Source organism: Sturnus vulgaris, chromosome 3 (assembly GCF_052056855.1).
Source record: "Sturnus vulgaris isolate bStuVul1 chromosome 3, bStuVul1.hap1, whole genome shotgun sequence".
Taxonomy (NCBI): domain Eukaryota; kingdom Metazoa; phylum Chordata; class Aves; order Passeriformes; family Sturnidae; genus Sturnus; species Sturnus vulgaris.
The window spans coordinates 31,597,126-31,612,912 of NC_142245.1; the positions used below are offsets into that span (position 1 = coordinate 31,597,126).

Genomic DNA, 15,787 nt, shown 5'->3' on the forward strand with positions numbered 1-15,787 from the left:
GATGCACCTGCCACGTGCTCAGGATGGGACAGGTGAGGAAAGGAGACAGACAGGTTCTTAAGAGGTTTAAGCTGCAGATTAGCAGCTGATGCCCTCATTCTTTGGTGTAACTAAGCAATGTGAGTCTGGGGAGCCTGTGAACAGGACTGGGAAGGACCTTGGCTTCTTTGCCTAGGGTATGTGCAGAAGAGGCTGAATTATGCCTGCACCAGATGCATGGAAGATCATTGCTTGCCTTGCAAAGCAGGATGGTAGATTCAGGCTGAGGAAGAGGAAAGCTCCAGGTGCAACTTCCCTCTCTCCCCACCCTGGTGGAGGATGGTAGCAGGGGTGGGTGGATTCAGTGCCCCTGTGCATTCAGCTGCAGGTATTGGCCCAGCAGCTTTGGAGATAAATATTCTTCATTGTTGAGGCAGTCAGCAGGACGTGCAGATGGCAGAGGTAGTGGTGACAGAGTCAAACAGTGGTGGCTGCTGTTAGAGGGCTGGGAAGCAGCAGAGAAGTGCAGTAGGTGCTGCAAAACCCGGGAGCAGCTGCCCCTGTGCTGACAGCGACTGAGGGAGTGTCAGTGCAGTACCTGTCACTCACCACCCTCTCTGTGAAGGAGCTCTCATCGTTGTCATTTTACTGATGAGATCTGAGATCAAAAAGATGAATGGCTAGATCTGTGAACCAAATACAGATGGCTCAGTCCTCTGCAAAAGACCATTTCTCTCTCCTTTTCTACATTTTCATGGTATTAACAACCTCTAAGCACCAAGAGTCTCATAAACTTTCCAGGTTATGGTAATAATAACATTGTACAGTACACTGCACTGGGAATAAAGTTATTTTATCCACTTCAATTTCCTTTTGTTTTAATGTGTAAATATATCAAGTGAAAGCATAGTAGGAAATCTTGATGCAGAGGCCAAATGCATTACATGCCAGCCATTTTCTGAGCAAGGACCTAATGCTGCATGTTCATAGTCTGATATTTTTTTGCCTTCTAAGGCATCTGACACTCAATATGTGGCTGGCCTAGTTTCTCTGCAGGACTTTGTATTGAGAGCCTTTCCTAAGCTGATCTGTTACCCGAAAGTGAAATGAAAGTAATGATACCTCTATCCCTCTAAATTCCTGGGAACAATCTGTCCCTTCTTCCCCCATAGAGGCCATCAGAGGTCTTCCTTGGACCTCTGCTTCGGGGCTGGCTGGCCTGAGGTGAGGGATTCTGCCCCAGAAGGACTCAACAGAGGAGGTGGTCTCGTTCAAGAGTTGTTCTGTGTGGAACACTGCTGAGAATGGCTGTGGTTACTCCTTCATCTCCAGTCTTTCTTTGCCTTCCTAAGGGCCTTCTGTGGAACTGTTACTCTGACAGGCATGGCCCTGCCATCCTGTTGTGCTGGCAGTGTGCAAGCTGTCTGCATGCTGAAATCCTCCAGGAGACATGGGATGATGTCAAACAATAATGTATTCCTTCTGTTCAAGCACATTAAAAGTGCAATTAATCCTTGCAGTCTCTCTGCCCATCTGTAATACAGCACGAGGAGACTTTCCCAGCCTTTGTGTGCTGTGGCAGGCTGAGCTTGAAACAGAGACCTTCCTGAGTCTCATCTTGTGACTTAATGCAGTCTTCAAAGAGTTGAGTTCGTTCATTGCTCAACCTCCACCTACTAATGTCAAGTTATAACCAAACCAGAGAGTGTCTCATGCTCCTGTGCCATCTAGCTGAGTGCTTTTCTTTCCAAGACAACCCCAAGCTTTCTGAGTTACTTTTTGAGAGATCTGGGTTCACATGGGGTTTAAGACATGAAAAAATGGTGGTTGCTCTGCTGAGGACCTGCTGTTGTTATTGCCAGAGAAATGTTACAGCTTAAGCAGTGGAGGTTCCCTTAAAGTGACGTCCTTTTCCAGTGATTTAGCTGGAAGGTGTTAGTGATGGTGCACAAGGAAGTTCAGACATCTGTGAACAAAGCCAGATTTGTGTACCCTTGCTTGTAAGCTTTGTTACAGCTAAGTGTATCCAGGGAGAATGTGGGAGAAGAGGACAAAATGATGACCCAGGGCTTATCCCCAGGGCTGTTGTTTTGTTGTAGTCTAGTGCCTTATAAGGATTAGTTTAAATAATGTTTCTCTCAAACTCAGGGATATGCCAGCAAATTACACCAAGGTATTTTGGCACCAGAATAGTTGCACAAAAGCCTTCTAATCCTATGTCTAATCCTATACCACTCTACTTTAATGATTTTGCTGTGGAAGTTCCCCATGTGGAAGTGCCTCTGGACAAGTGGTAGAAAAGGGTTACACAGCACAGGTGAAATAATGGAAGTGGAATAGACAAAGGGAAGAGTGAAAGTTGCAATGCTTACTTTGTATACCATCTGGAGTATGGCAGAGCCACTTAAAAGCAACATTTAACTGGGAGCTAGAGCTGCAGATAAATATTCTGATTCTCCGTGGGGTGCCTGGAAATTAGTTTTTACAGCAAGGTCATGTTTGCAAAGGAAGAATAGAGCCACCAGCTGGCAAATGCAGCCCAGAGACTGTGAAGAGAGGTTACCAAAGCCTTGCTGCTTCGAGGTGCCAGGACCCTGCTGACATGTAGGCAGCACAGTTTAGGGGTTAGAGGAATGAGGCATAGGATGGGAAGGGATGGAGTCTCTCTTTTAATCAGGAGAGATCAATCAGCATCAGAGGCTGTGTTTCAGCCCTGTAAGAAGTGCATTGCAGTATAGTGGAGCTGAAGGTGTTATGGCAGATCTGCAGAAAACTGATCTGAGGGCAGAAATAGCACAAGAGGCTGTCATTTGGATCAAGGTGTATTAGCAAAGGTCATGGAGGCTTCTGAATTCCTCCCCTGTGACTGTTGGCTTGACAAGCATTCATGATGACTTTTCCTGATAAGTTACTATTTTAATTAATGTGTTTACATATCTGCATGTATGTCCACACATGTATGTGTGTACCAACACACAGATGTGTGTAAGCACAATATACAGGTTTGTGCTTTCTCCTGAGTTCAACAAGACTGTCTGCCATCCAGGCAGGGGAAGGTCACTCATCTGCTCAGTTGTATCAGTGAAGCCTTAACAGTCAGTTTTGGCATTCCATGGTGCCAGAGCAATGGCAGGCATCTTGGGAGGCCTGCAGAAGGGGAAGACAGTAGAGGCTGAGGGATTTGTTCATGTTTGTGCCATCATGTTATTCAAATGGACATGCTGCTTCTGTTTTTCAACAGTTTGGAGAGTAATAATGGTTGTAAAAAACTGCCACCACGGTGGAAAGATGGAAGAGATGGAAAATGGGAGATAGCTTGCTGTATGTGCAGTGCTGCTGCCTGGATGTTGGGTGGCCATGGCAGCTGTAAAGCCCCAGCAGCAAGGGCAGTTTCCCACTAACCCTGTGTCCACTCTCGTGTCCCTGCTGCTTGGTCAGTGCCTTGTGGTGACACCAGTTTATAAAGGCTGATCTCAAAGGCAGATCTTCTCTACTGCCTGAACCCAGCCTGTCCTGTTGTTTGTATTGCTGGTGGATTAAACCAGCAAAAACCTTAGCACTTCTCTTGCCCAGGCGATTTTGTCTAGAGCATTTTGGTCATGCCAAGGGAATGAAAATAATTTTTTAAAAGGCAGTCTTTGAAGCTCAACTAACCTTCAGGAAAAAGCGGGTTCTTGGTTCAGCTTTAACAGGTTGTGCAAAATTTATTCTTGTTTAGGAAGGCACTCTAAGGCTCATTGCTTTAAACCCTTTGATCATCTCCTCTGTGGTTTGTTCATTTTTGTTGTATTCCACTAATGGGAGTGGAGCTGTGACTCCAGAGTCACCTGAAAGCGTTCTAGCAAGCTGTGTATGTATCACAGGGGACTGTCAGTGAGACACCAACTCTTAGACATGTTTGTGGGTTTCTCTGTATCTTGAAGTGCAACTGGAGCTCCCCCATCAAACAAGTGCAGCTGTGTGGCTGGGCTGCACGATCACCTTCAATGCATCCCAGCCACTTCTCTGATCACACAAACGCTTTGGAGTAGGGAGCCAAAGGCTGTTTGCACAGAATTTCCGAGCTCAGGCTTCTTTCTTTATAAAATCCTGTTCTGCTAGAGCTGTCTCTTCCTGCTTCTTGTCAGGGCTGTTGTGGGCTATAGGTGCTTTTTGGGGTCGTGGCATTTTATGACTTTGTTTTGGGAACTTTCTATGTACTTTTCCACTGCGCTGGTCTTCACCCATTTTCCTAGCTGGACTGGCAGTAGTTGGTCTCCATTAGTAGCCTTACGTGGAGAAATCCCTACATCCCTAGATTATGATGTCCTCTGGTCCTGCAGAGGCTGTTTCCTCTGGTTCAGGACTGAGAGAGGCTGCTATTTAATATGGGAAAGACTTGTTTTTCCTGCAGTGTGTGTTATGCCTGTTCTAGTGCTAATAGCTGTACGGAGCTTCAGAGCCCTTTCTGACTCTGCTCAGTAGTTATCCCAGCCCCCCCTGCAAGGTAAATCATAGTAATCAGACTTATTTTAGACAGATATGGAGCAGTTGTGATTTGGCCAGGTCCTGCTATAGCTGCTTGCACATACGCCTTTCTGGGAGAGACAACAGCAGGAAATTTCTAGTCCTCAACCCATGCAGGAGAGTCCCGCCCAAAAAAGCTCCATATTCTGCTTTTCAGTGTCTAGACCTGCTCATCCCAACAGAACCAAAGGTTTTAAAATAGTACTTGATATCAGTCACTCAGAAAATGGGGAAAATTGCTTAATAATATATCTCCTAAGACCTCCATGACTCATTCCCAGAACTGCCTGGCTCTTCCCCTCTGTGGCTTAAGAGGCAGGAGAAGCCACCCTGGGCAGTGGGCATAAGGAGATGGGGTACTGCTCTCATTTCCATCTTTACCTCTTCTTTACTTTCTACAGCTCCTGCTCAGGCCCAAATCATCCATGCTGGGCAAGCATGTGTGGTGAAGGAAGACAACATCAGTGAACGTGTTTACACAATTCGGGAGGGGGACACACTGGTCCTGCAGTGTCTGGTCACAGGACACCCCCGGCCACAGGTAAGCCTCCAGTCTCACCTGTCACCCATTCTCCCTCATGGCATTTGTTTGTAGTCTCCACACAGAGAAGAACTGTCAGAAGTGGGGTGTCCAGCTTTCTCCTACATGTTGGACTTGGGTAGGGATGCCCCATTTTGCAAGCACTTAGCTTGTTAAGCTGTGAAGCATTTAAGCTCACTTTTGTGGAAAACACTCCACAAAGCTTTGCAGAAGCTTACAAAGACCTTCTACTTGTCTTCAGTATGGGAGTCCCTCCAAAAACTGAAATCTAAAATCTTTAAGCCTCTTACTACAGAGTAGGAACATCCTAGAAGATGCTTCACATATATGCTTGCCTTAGGAGTTGTCTTTCATGGTCCATCCATTTCTCAGCTTCTCTGGATGCACAGCCAAGGGAATGTTGCTTGGGGGAGTTTGGGAAGTTGTTGGTAGTGCACTTCACTGAGCTCAACACAGAGCCTGCTGTTCATTGCTTTGTGGCCACCAAGCAGAGGCAGAGTCAGACTTGCAGCACTGGACACATGATGCTGTGGTCAGAGACACAATCCAGTGGGGAGGTACAAGGCTGAGCTTGGCTAATGGTTGCAGTCCTTACTTAGGGTGCCCAGAGGTTTTTGCACAGCCTCAGGCCCATGCAGCCACCTCAGCACCCTTCAGATACTCAAGATTCAGTGTTAGTGTGGAAGTGTCTGTAGAGGCACTGGCCTAGAGCCTGAGTCTGCCAGCTCTGGGACAGAGCGTGGCTGGAGTGGCAGCTGGTGCACACTGCGAGGCTGGATGTGCCAGGATACACTCAGGGGAGCCACACGTGCTTGGCCCCATTCCTCAGTCCTGCCAAAGATATTTGTGGCAGGAAGCCATGCATTTTCTTATGCCAGCTACTGCCTCTGTGGGCTTGCTTGTGAGGAGCTACTTGGCGATGAGGTGATGACAAAGGCAAGGATTTGAAATGGTTTTTCCAACAAAAGAATATCCTGGAAACAAAAAGAAAATTACCTGAGCCAAGTCAGCAAAAACAATAAGCCTAGGCTTGTAATAGTGATGGACAAATGATACCCGTGTGCATCAGAAATGGGGAATTTGATAGCAGCAGCCCTGCCTAAGGTTGTTGAATGTGTGGCAAGGTCCTGGCAGGTTGTAGGAATTTGGGGCCTGAGTAGCTAGTGAGATTTCTGGAGCAGAGCCTGTTGCAGACAGCATGCTAGTGGGCAACACTCTGGTTTGTCATTGCCCAGACCTGCACAGGGACACCAGAGCCTGGAACCAGGTGTGACCAGGGAGACTGGAACCTGCACACATAAAATGTGGCATTCATCCTATTTTTGCCCTCCCTCCTAATGGATTGATTTCTTCCCCAGCAAAGCTCTTGTCCTAACCTTTGTTTAATCTTCTCTTTCCCTTTCTATCAGCCAGTCATTAAAGCATGAAAATGTGGCCAAAATACTAAAATGAGATTGTGATTGAAAAGATTAAAGAGCTGGCTGAAGTGTCCTTCAAAACAGGAGACTCCAAGAGTCTTGGGGCCCTCAGACAATTTCATAAGCTGACAAAGGCTGAATAAATCCATGGTCAATAGCTCCAAAAATCTGCTCAGCCTCGTGCTCTGGGGTGGGATATAGACTCCCCTGCTTCTTCTAGAGCATCAGCACCAATCAGGTGACATCAGTGAGCTTGAGGCAAAGCCTGGCAGAGTGGCCAAGATATTTGGTCCATCTTATTTATGGCCAATGCTAAATGAAAGTCTCTCTTCTTTCTGCTGGCTGATCTTGCTGGCTCTCAGTTCCAGAGTCTAAATTGTCCCAGAGTAGGAGGCCAGTGGTCAGCAGCCTTTCAAAGGGAGGTTACAGATATAGAAAACCAATGGGCTGAGAAAAGCCATCTCTCTCTTTCATTGTGTTGAGTGCACAAAATAAGGGGAAGCTTGTACTGCCCCTGTGAGGGCTGTACCTTATTCCAGACAAAAGAAGAACCCTTCAGTCTTTGGGATTGCTGTCTTCCTGCCACCATTCACCATGAAATATCATGCAGCTCTGTTGCCCCTGCAAGCCAGGATCTTAAGACATGTAACATAAGGACAAAGAAATAAAAAGCTTGAAATCTGAAGGGATTTTTTTTTCCTTTTCCTTTTCTCTGTATCTTTAAAAGCATAGCAAAAGCTTGTGTACTGCAAAAGGATGACTTACAAAAATAAAATACACAGGGATTCCCAGTGGGAAAGGGGCAAGAGTCAGACAGCAACTGCATTTTCTCACTCATGGAAAAGCAAAAAGCAGAAATAGCCTTGCTATCCAGAAAAAAATGAGTGTAGACTGCAGTAAAAGCTCTGTAGCTGTGAGCTGATGTCTGCTATAGTGTCGTGGCCTACCAGCCACGTGGGGTCTCAAGGCTGAGTGCTGAAAGTCTTGTGCTGTGCAGATAGTGGCATGAAACTGAGCAAGCTGCTGGGTTTGCAGGATCAGAGCAGGAGTGGCAAACATGCAGGGTGTGTCTGGGTGAATTGAGGAGTTATTCTGGATGTAGGGATTGGAATGGACCAGAATCAGCAGCTGAGCTACTGAGACATACTGAGACCAGTAGTTGAGCTTTGGTAAGTCTGGCAGTGCTGGGGCACCTCTTTATGGAAGTAGCTAGGGAGGAGGGGAAAAAGCAACAAAGGGAGCTCTGTTGAATCTTGGGATCTCTATTTCGTGTCCCTGATTTCATTTCTTTTGTTTTTCTCATGCAGGTGAGATGGACCAAAACTGCTGGCAGCGCGTCGGACAAATTCCAAGAGACGTCAGTGCTTAACGAGACCCTTCGGATTGAGAAGATCCAAAGGCTGCAGGGGGGCCGCTATTACTGTAAAGCAGAAAATGGGGTTGGGGTCCCTGCCATCAAGTCCATTCGAGTAGATGTGCAGTGTAAGTCGTTTAGCGGCAACCCAGACCTTCCCACAGTTCTACTGAGTGTCTCTGCCTCGCTGCAGGGCCAGCAGGGAGCTGCATTGCCCTAGCACCACGTGCACCTGGTTCAGGAGCAGAGGGACTGACGTGGTCTCCTCAGTGTCCTTTTTGCCTAGGAGGTTAGATCCATCCCTGCAAAATGTAGTTCTGCTGTCCTTGTGAGTCATTCTTGCCTAGGTGTTGTGGTGTCTGTCACTGACAGGGTTCCCCAGCACTTGTCTGGGATGTAGCTTTGGGAGTGGCTTCTGCTTTCTTTGTCTTTGTTTTGAAGCTGACAGAGCTTGAAACAGACAATGTTTCTTGAAGTTGGTAGTGCCTCGGATGTTGGGGGCATTCCTGAAACTAGTGTCCTGTTCCCAGCAGTGCTACTTCTGTAGCATGCTGGAAACAGCTGAAAACTCAGGAATGCAGCTGAGGAGGCTGAACTGTGATAGGGTGAATGTGAAGGTAGCTCAACATTGCCCTGGTTGGTCATAGTGCCCATAACGTGAAGGTGGCTCTACATTTCTCTGGCTAGTACCCATCCTTCTTGAGTCCTGGAGGTGCTGCTAGTGGTTTTCCACCTTGGGCTTCAAGTTTTGAGGGTTTCTCTTAATATTTTTTTCTTGGACTTTATTTTTGGGCTGCTGTGGTCAAAAGGGAGGGAAATAAAACTTACTCAGTAGGCCTAAATGGGAGAAATCCAAGATTTAATGTCTAGTCAACTTGTTTTGTTCTCTTGGAGAAGATTACCATTACATTGTCCTTGACTATCCAGTATTCCAATTTTTTCCAGCCCAACTAACACCAAATCCCTCTCCTCACTCGTATTACTGAGAAGGCAAGAGATTGGTGCTAAAAAGTTGTAGAGTGTGATAAAGCTGCTGAATCTGTCCCTGAACCTGTCACGAGCTGCTCTACATTCCTTCTAGGAAGAAGGTCCTTCCTTCTGAGCACTGTGGTTTTCTGTCAGTGGAACAGCCTCCATGCTTCAAAACCCCAGTACATGCCTGGAGTCTGGGCAGACCTTTTTGCTGACAGCAACTGCTGCTTGCCTACTTTCCTTTTAGTCCTGCTGTCCAGTCCCACTGTGATGGGACTCCCACAAAATGTGCCACGGACTTGGGCATCCTTAGCTTTTGGCAGGTTCATGATCCACTGTTGTACTATATGGCTGGGAGTAGCTCCCATCTGTTCCTTCCTTTCCCTGCCCTTTACTGGAGTAGTGTAGTGTGGGCACTATCTAGGCTGTGGAAATGGATTGCTTCAACAGCAGCCACTGTGGATAGGATGAGTGTTCTTTCATTGCCATTGCATCACTTTGTTTAGAGAAGTTCTGGCACCCACCCTAGATCTGCTTGGCTTCTCTGCCTGTTTCTTCTCCTACAGGTGATGGAGGATATGATAACTCTCCATTGCAAAAGACACTTGGCTTTCTCAAGGCTCAGTGTGACACCTTGCAAGGGCCCATGTCTTTAGGAACAGGATTGTGCCACGAATCTCTTCATGCCCTGAAGGTGCTCCCTTGGTGCAGGCTGGAGCTAGAGTGATGTAGTGTCCCGTGATCCCTCATGCAGCTCTGACCTGTAGAACTGTGGGGCTAATGGGGTGGCCAAGGGCTTTCTCATACTAACATCTACTCTGCAGATGGACTTGGTACTGCACCTCTGTTCTGCTCACTTGGTCTTTGGGGAGGAGAGACTATTTTCTGCTAGTATTTGCAGTAGGTACAAAGGGAGCACATGGGAAAAGCCACAGTTTTTGTTGAACGCTCACCCAGGCAACCTTCAGCTGAATGAACCAGAATTTGAAAACAAACCCCTTCTTTTCCTGCATCCCATTTTGTAGATAGAGGTAAGTAATCACCCTCATGTGTACCTTGGTGTCCTTGACAGTTGCTGCTACTCCTCAGTCATACTTTAGTGTTTGACAGTGAAGTTGCACAGAGAGCATCCTTGGTGCCAAGAGGATATTAAACTGGAAACACTAACCCGTGTAGCATGATATTCCTCTGCTCCAAGTGGGCGTCGGTGAGGCTTTAAAGTATAGGTTGGATACTGGCAGAGAGGCAGCTGCTGTTCTGAGTATTTCCATGTGGGAGAGAGAGAAAGTAAAGAAAAGAAAAGAATGAATGTTTATAAGTTTTTATTGTGCATGAAACATCCCATGTGATCATCTCCTTGAACAGCCTTGGGCCAAATTTATCATTTGAGCAGCTCACTGACATCAGTGGCATTACTTGTACATCCAAGGACATACACGTTGTTGTAGGTCTTATTTTAGCTTTTCTCAGGAGGGCTAGACCTAGAGCGGACTTGTACAAAAGAAGGCTGAAGGATTCAAAGGAGGAAAGTTTTAGCAACCAAAAAGAAGGTGTTGTTTTCTGTGTGGGGAGTAGCTGGGAGCCAGGAGACTGGAATGGTGAGCTGTTGCTTCGGTTAGTAAGGGAAGTGTTTTACCTGCTGAGAGTCTCGGATGGTAGCTGCAGAGTCACTCGTGTGAAGTTTAAAAAATAAAGGAGGGTTAAGGACAAAGAAGGAGGAGAAGAAGAGACATTGTGCTCAGGGTCCTGGTCCAAAAGAATTTGGTGTCACTCCATGGCCACATGAAGACAGCACTGCATGGAGAGGAGACTTTTTTTTCCATCTGCATATGTTTTTCTTCAGCCATGAGTGTTTTTTGGCTTGGCAGAGTTTTTTTCTGGGATATATTTTGTGTCTTGTCATTATTCTGTTAATGGCTCTACTCATATCTCTGAGCTATGGTCAAGAAGACAAATTTCAGGTCTCATAACAATTGCTGTCTGCCAAGCATACAGCTCACTAAAAGATGCAAACCCACAAGTTGACACTTGTGATTCAGCAGAGAGCATACGTTGTTTGGATGACTTGTTAGCAGAAACTCTTCCCTGCTTCCCTCTTCCTTTCTGGGAGTCAGGTCTCCAAATTTACAAATTTGTAAAATAAAATACTGTGAAATCTAGGTGGCATGGGAGGGGGCATGGAGGGTGTGATGAGCACATTAGGCATGTGCAGAGGATCTTGCTGGCAGCACAAGAAAATACTGGGTACATGTACCTCAGTTTCCTTGCAGCTGGACATGGGGTAATAACACTCCTGAAAATATAGAATTGCTTTAACTTGAGCTCAAAAGGTGCCTTATAAGATATACTTAAAGACACAGGGATTGATTTCCATTTTAGAGGGCCAGCTCTTGTCAGAAGGGATCTTTACATTTAACCTCAGTCTCAAAGTGGTTTTGTGAGGAGAAAGATCCACCGCTTCTGAGGTGTCTCCCATGCTACTTTGATGTTCAGACATTGATACCTGCTGCAAATTCCAAGAAAATTGTCCCTTTTTAGCAGGTGGGCAACTGTAGGGGAGCAGTATGCTCTGTGTGGATGGAGAAAATCCTCTTTCTGCAGGGCTATTGCTTCTGTCCTTGCAAGTATGGCCACTGATAACCATTGATTCAGTCATGGTGGCTGCATGTCTGGTGCAGGAATATTTCTTGCATTATCAAATATTGAAAGAGAATTCCCTTTCAATTAGGGAATTGAAAGGAGCATCTTCTGAAAAGAAAGAAAACAAAATAATCTGATCAGTTTAGGGAGGGGTAATGGAGTTGCAGTGACTAGAAGTTGCCAAAGGACACTTGATATAGACTGTGAAGAAAATACACAGAGGATATTTAATAGGAAGAGAGAGAAATTATACATACCTATTACAATGTTTTGCATCTCATATTACCATAGCTCCTCATGAGATTTGCTCTGCCTAGATGACTTTCCAACTCAGCTCCTTGATCCTTGTCCTGATTTTTTACTTTAATTCCTTGTCTTGAAGGTTTGTCATGACATTTGTATGGACATTTCACAGCCCTGAGCTGAGCCCCATGATTTCAGGAGAGATTTGGGAACTAGAAAATGGAGAAATTATGATGGAACAGAGCTTCCTGGGATCCTTTTGACCTCTCACTGAAGTAGAAAGTAGTGATTTTCTGTAGGGGGGTGCCACTGAGGGATGTGAGGCAGTCCACTGCTCTGGGACACATGTGGCAGGCAGGTGGTTTTTTTTGAGGACTGCATAGGGCTCTGCAAACTAGAGACTGCTTTCTATTCTCTGAAGGTTTGTGTGGTGAGCGGGAGAATTCTGGCTTGTCCTGTCTGTTCCCTTTACATATTGGTTGTACTACCTGCCCTCAGATCAGCTCTTAAATCACCACTTGTCATCAGCCAAATGTGTGCGACCTTCCCCTCTCCTCACTGGTACCTGGAGCATCATCTGCTCTGCAGGCTGTACAGGCAGACCGAGCCTTGCTAACAGCGGCTGCGACCCTCCTTACCTCCCTTCCAGATCTAGATGAGCCTGTTCTCACCGTGCACCAGACCATCAGTGATGTACGTGGCAGCTTCTACCAAGAGAAGACCGTCTTCCTCCGCTGCACTGTCAACTCCAACCCGCCAGCTCGCTTCATCTGGAAACGGGGAGCCGAGACACTTTCTCACAGTCAGGACAATGGTGTGGACATCTATGAGCCCCTTTACACACAGGTAAGCAAAATAAGCCAACCTCTGCCAGCTTTTGTTGAGTGTTTTGCTGATGCAGGGCACTGTAGGTGGTGTTTCCTTCCCTGCATGGATTATGATGCTGGGGAGAGGGTGCAGGCTGCTGCAAGGAGCACTGCCTCCAGAAGGGCTGATAGACCTTCCTTCTGCATGCAAATTCCCAGGGTGCAGGAGGAGCAGAGCAGTAGGAGGGAGGGTGACCTAGGAGGATCCTTCCCTTTTGATCTTTCCCTGAGAGCAGTGACACAGCTCGTCTGCTGAAGTTATGCAGCTGTTGGATGGCTGAGACTAAAATCCAAATGATCTCAAGATTGAATTTCTTCTGTGTCCCATTACTTATTTTTTTTCTTAATTGAGTGGCCAGGCTCCATATATCAGGGAAGGGCTTCCTGCTTAGCAGTGTGAGCAGATGGCAGGCATTGCTGTGGGATCCATGAGTTTTTTTCTAATGGCCACAAGTAATGGGGAGCCCAACTCCTTGGGCTCTTCCTGACTGTTGTCCTGTAACAAGTCTGTCCACATCTTTTCTCCTTCTCCTGGTTGCATATGTTGGACTTGCCCTACACAACCAGGTTTCCCCTGTAAACACCACTTTCTTGACAGTAATTAGCCTGGCAATGCAATGGGAGACAGAAGGGAACTTTTCTTTTGCCAGGGCACTCTGGGCATGTCAGCCTAAGCTGAGCTTGGGATTTGCATATCCTTTAGATGCTAATCAGCCCCAGTACTTCCAGCAAGGCTGCTAGGGAGCACATGGGAGGGAAGGGAGGGCTGAAAGGGCAGCTCCCCAGGGCACCTGTTTCATCCCAAGCACCTTCCTGCATTCCGAAAGCTGGGCCCAGAGCACATTCTGGTTGAGTCTGATTTCTGAGCAATGCCCCAGGCAGCCTTTAAGTTAATGTAGACATGTTCATATTTTATTGAAACACACCATCTCTGTAGGTCATGGAAATGGGCATCCAAATGGAAATATTCAGGGGCATGAGGAGGGAGGAGAGAGCTGCAGGTTAGTGGCAGATTTGCAGAAACACTGTAGGTCAGCACTGCTGTTTGGCCCTGAAGACAGCTGTGTCTGTGTGCTATGTGGCTCCCAACTAGGACATCCTTGGCCTTGGAGGAAGCCACCATGGGCTCTTCCAGTTTTCACTAGGCTCAGTGTAATTAACAGGAGATGTTGCCTAATGAGAGGATGTTTTAGGACTTGGGATATTTTCTCTAGCTAAATAAGGCATCTGGCAAAAATTCCCCATGTTGCAGCATTAATGTTTAAATGACCTAGCGTGCTGCAGCTCCTGTCAGGCAATGCTCCTGATATGATGGGTCATTCCCAGCTCTGAAAGAGGGTGTTGGGACTGCCGTGCTCAGACAGGCATGCCCTTGTGGTCCTCTCCTTAACACCAGCATAAGCCTGTAAGTTTGGGTTGGTAAGCGTTTAAGTTAACAAAAACACACCTCTGCAGCACTGTTGGAAGGGAAAAATCTTGCTGGAATGTTTAACAAAGTACCCTTCACTGGAGTTTGCAGTGTTGCCTTAGAGCTGAACCTCTGCCAGAGTCAGGTTTAAATAGGCTTTTACATTAAAAACAAGGTGAAGATTTCACTTTTTAAGCTTTTTAAAACTTACTTACACTGAGAGTTTATACAGATATACCTAAATTCACTAATCAATAAACAGGATACATATGAACCTGTAGGTATGTAGATGGCATGCATATTGTAAATGTCATAATTTGTGTAGCATAGCAGCAATTCTCAGGGGACAGGACTTTCCTAGGGTTATCGGTGTCCTAGGTTTTATAATTCTGATTTACTCACCTTACATCCTTGTTCTCTGCATATTAGCATTCCCGAGCTCATTGTCCAGTCCCTTGAGGTTGTCCCCAGGAGGATTTGTCATGCTGACACCTCTTGCAGGCAGTTACAGAATGGTTTCTCCAAAAGTGATTTAGACAAACTCAAGGAGAACAACAGCACCGAGCTGTCAGTGGAAGACATATGAGTTGCAGGGTGTGCAAACCATAGGATGACTCTCAGAGCTTTCTGCATTCCATAAATAAAAGTCTACAGAACACGTCTGCGGTTAATGTAACAACTTGATTCTGTTTCTATAACAAGCCAGTAACTAACGGAGTGCAGGGAGTGATTTTATTTGTTACCTTAGAATGAGAAAAGGCTATCAAAGTCTCTTCAGTCACTCTGGATTTACATCAGCAGAAATGAGATTAGAATCTAGAGAGGAGGGATCAGAAAGTTTTGGAAGTTCTTTGAGTATTTCTCTGATTCCCCCCCCCCGCCCCCCCCCCCATACTACAGCGTTCTAGAGCGTAACTGTTGAACTTGTTATATTTAGGCCGTATTAATGCTTCAATCTGCTCTGATTTACTTTGGTTTGGCAATTTTGAGTCCCCAGTGACTTCCTTTGGATTCTTACTGACATCTCAGAGTTAGATCTCAGTGTCTGTTCTGAGATGGCTAAAGTTTGTCATGTTCCACAAGACGTTTCTGGCAGTAGTTGACGAGAAATTACGCCCAGACCTGTTTGGCAGTGCTTTCAGGTCATGTCAGTCAGTTGCTGGCTGTTTTGTGAAACCCTCTAGGTGAAATGACCACTGCAAACATTTTATGTCTCCTCTATATAGAACTGGGGGGGGTGCTTGAAATCTGCACAGTTCTCTAAAGTTTTCATGGGAGCTGCTGGTAATCTGTAAATTTTGGGACAGGATACAGTCTTGGAATGTTGATCTGTGCTTTGGACACCCGTGTCTTTTTTTTCCCCCTATTTTTCCAAAATCCCAGGGTGAAACCAAAGTCCTGAAGCTGAAGAACCTTCGACCTCAGGATTATGCCAGCTACACATGCCAGGTGTCCGTCCGCAATGTCTGCAGCATCCCTGACAAAGCCATCACCTTCCAGCTCACAAACACCACAGGTAAGAGGGGACATGAAGGGTCCCTGCAGCCTTCTGACCCCTCACCTCCTCAACAGCCATTACTCCTCCAGGAGGATAACACAGCACTCTGTCCAGGGCCTGCAGCACCTCGACCTCACTGACATGGGTGCTGGTACTTCAGATCCTTCACATGGAAGTCTTGCGGCTGCTCTAGTTTCTCATAGCATTGCATACAGCCACTGCCTTGGACAGGCCTGCCATGAGATCATTAAAACAGACTATGTGTAGGTGTTGAGGCACTATGTAGCTTCTAATTCATACACTATTTTATTTATTTATACTTCTAAGTGACTTTAAAAATAGATTGGATACAGTCTAGAGTG

The 15,787-nt window shown here is 46.2% G+C and overlaps 1 protein-coding gene across 2 annotated transcripts in view; it reads left to right on the top strand.

Moving 5' to 3' along the window:
* The window catches only part of MDGA1 (MAM domain containing glycosylphosphatidylinositol anchor 1), a 147,644-nt gene that overhangs the window by 42,178 nt on the left and 89,679 nt on the right, over positions 1-15,787 (top strand). Inside the window, exons 2-5 of one of the 2 annotated variants that reach the window (XM_014878053.2) lie at positions 4,887-5,026; positions 7,752-7,926; positions 12,303-12,499; positions 15,311-15,443. In XM_014878053.2, the coding sequence (XP_014733539.2) occupies positions 4,887-5,026; positions 7,752-7,926; positions 12,303-12,499; positions 15,311-15,443 (645 nt within the window). The remainder of the gene's footprint in view (positions 1-4,886; positions 5,027-7,751; positions 7,927-12,302; positions 12,500-15,310; positions 15,444-15,787) is intronic. The other variant, XM_088161290.1, reaches the window with a different exon arrangement.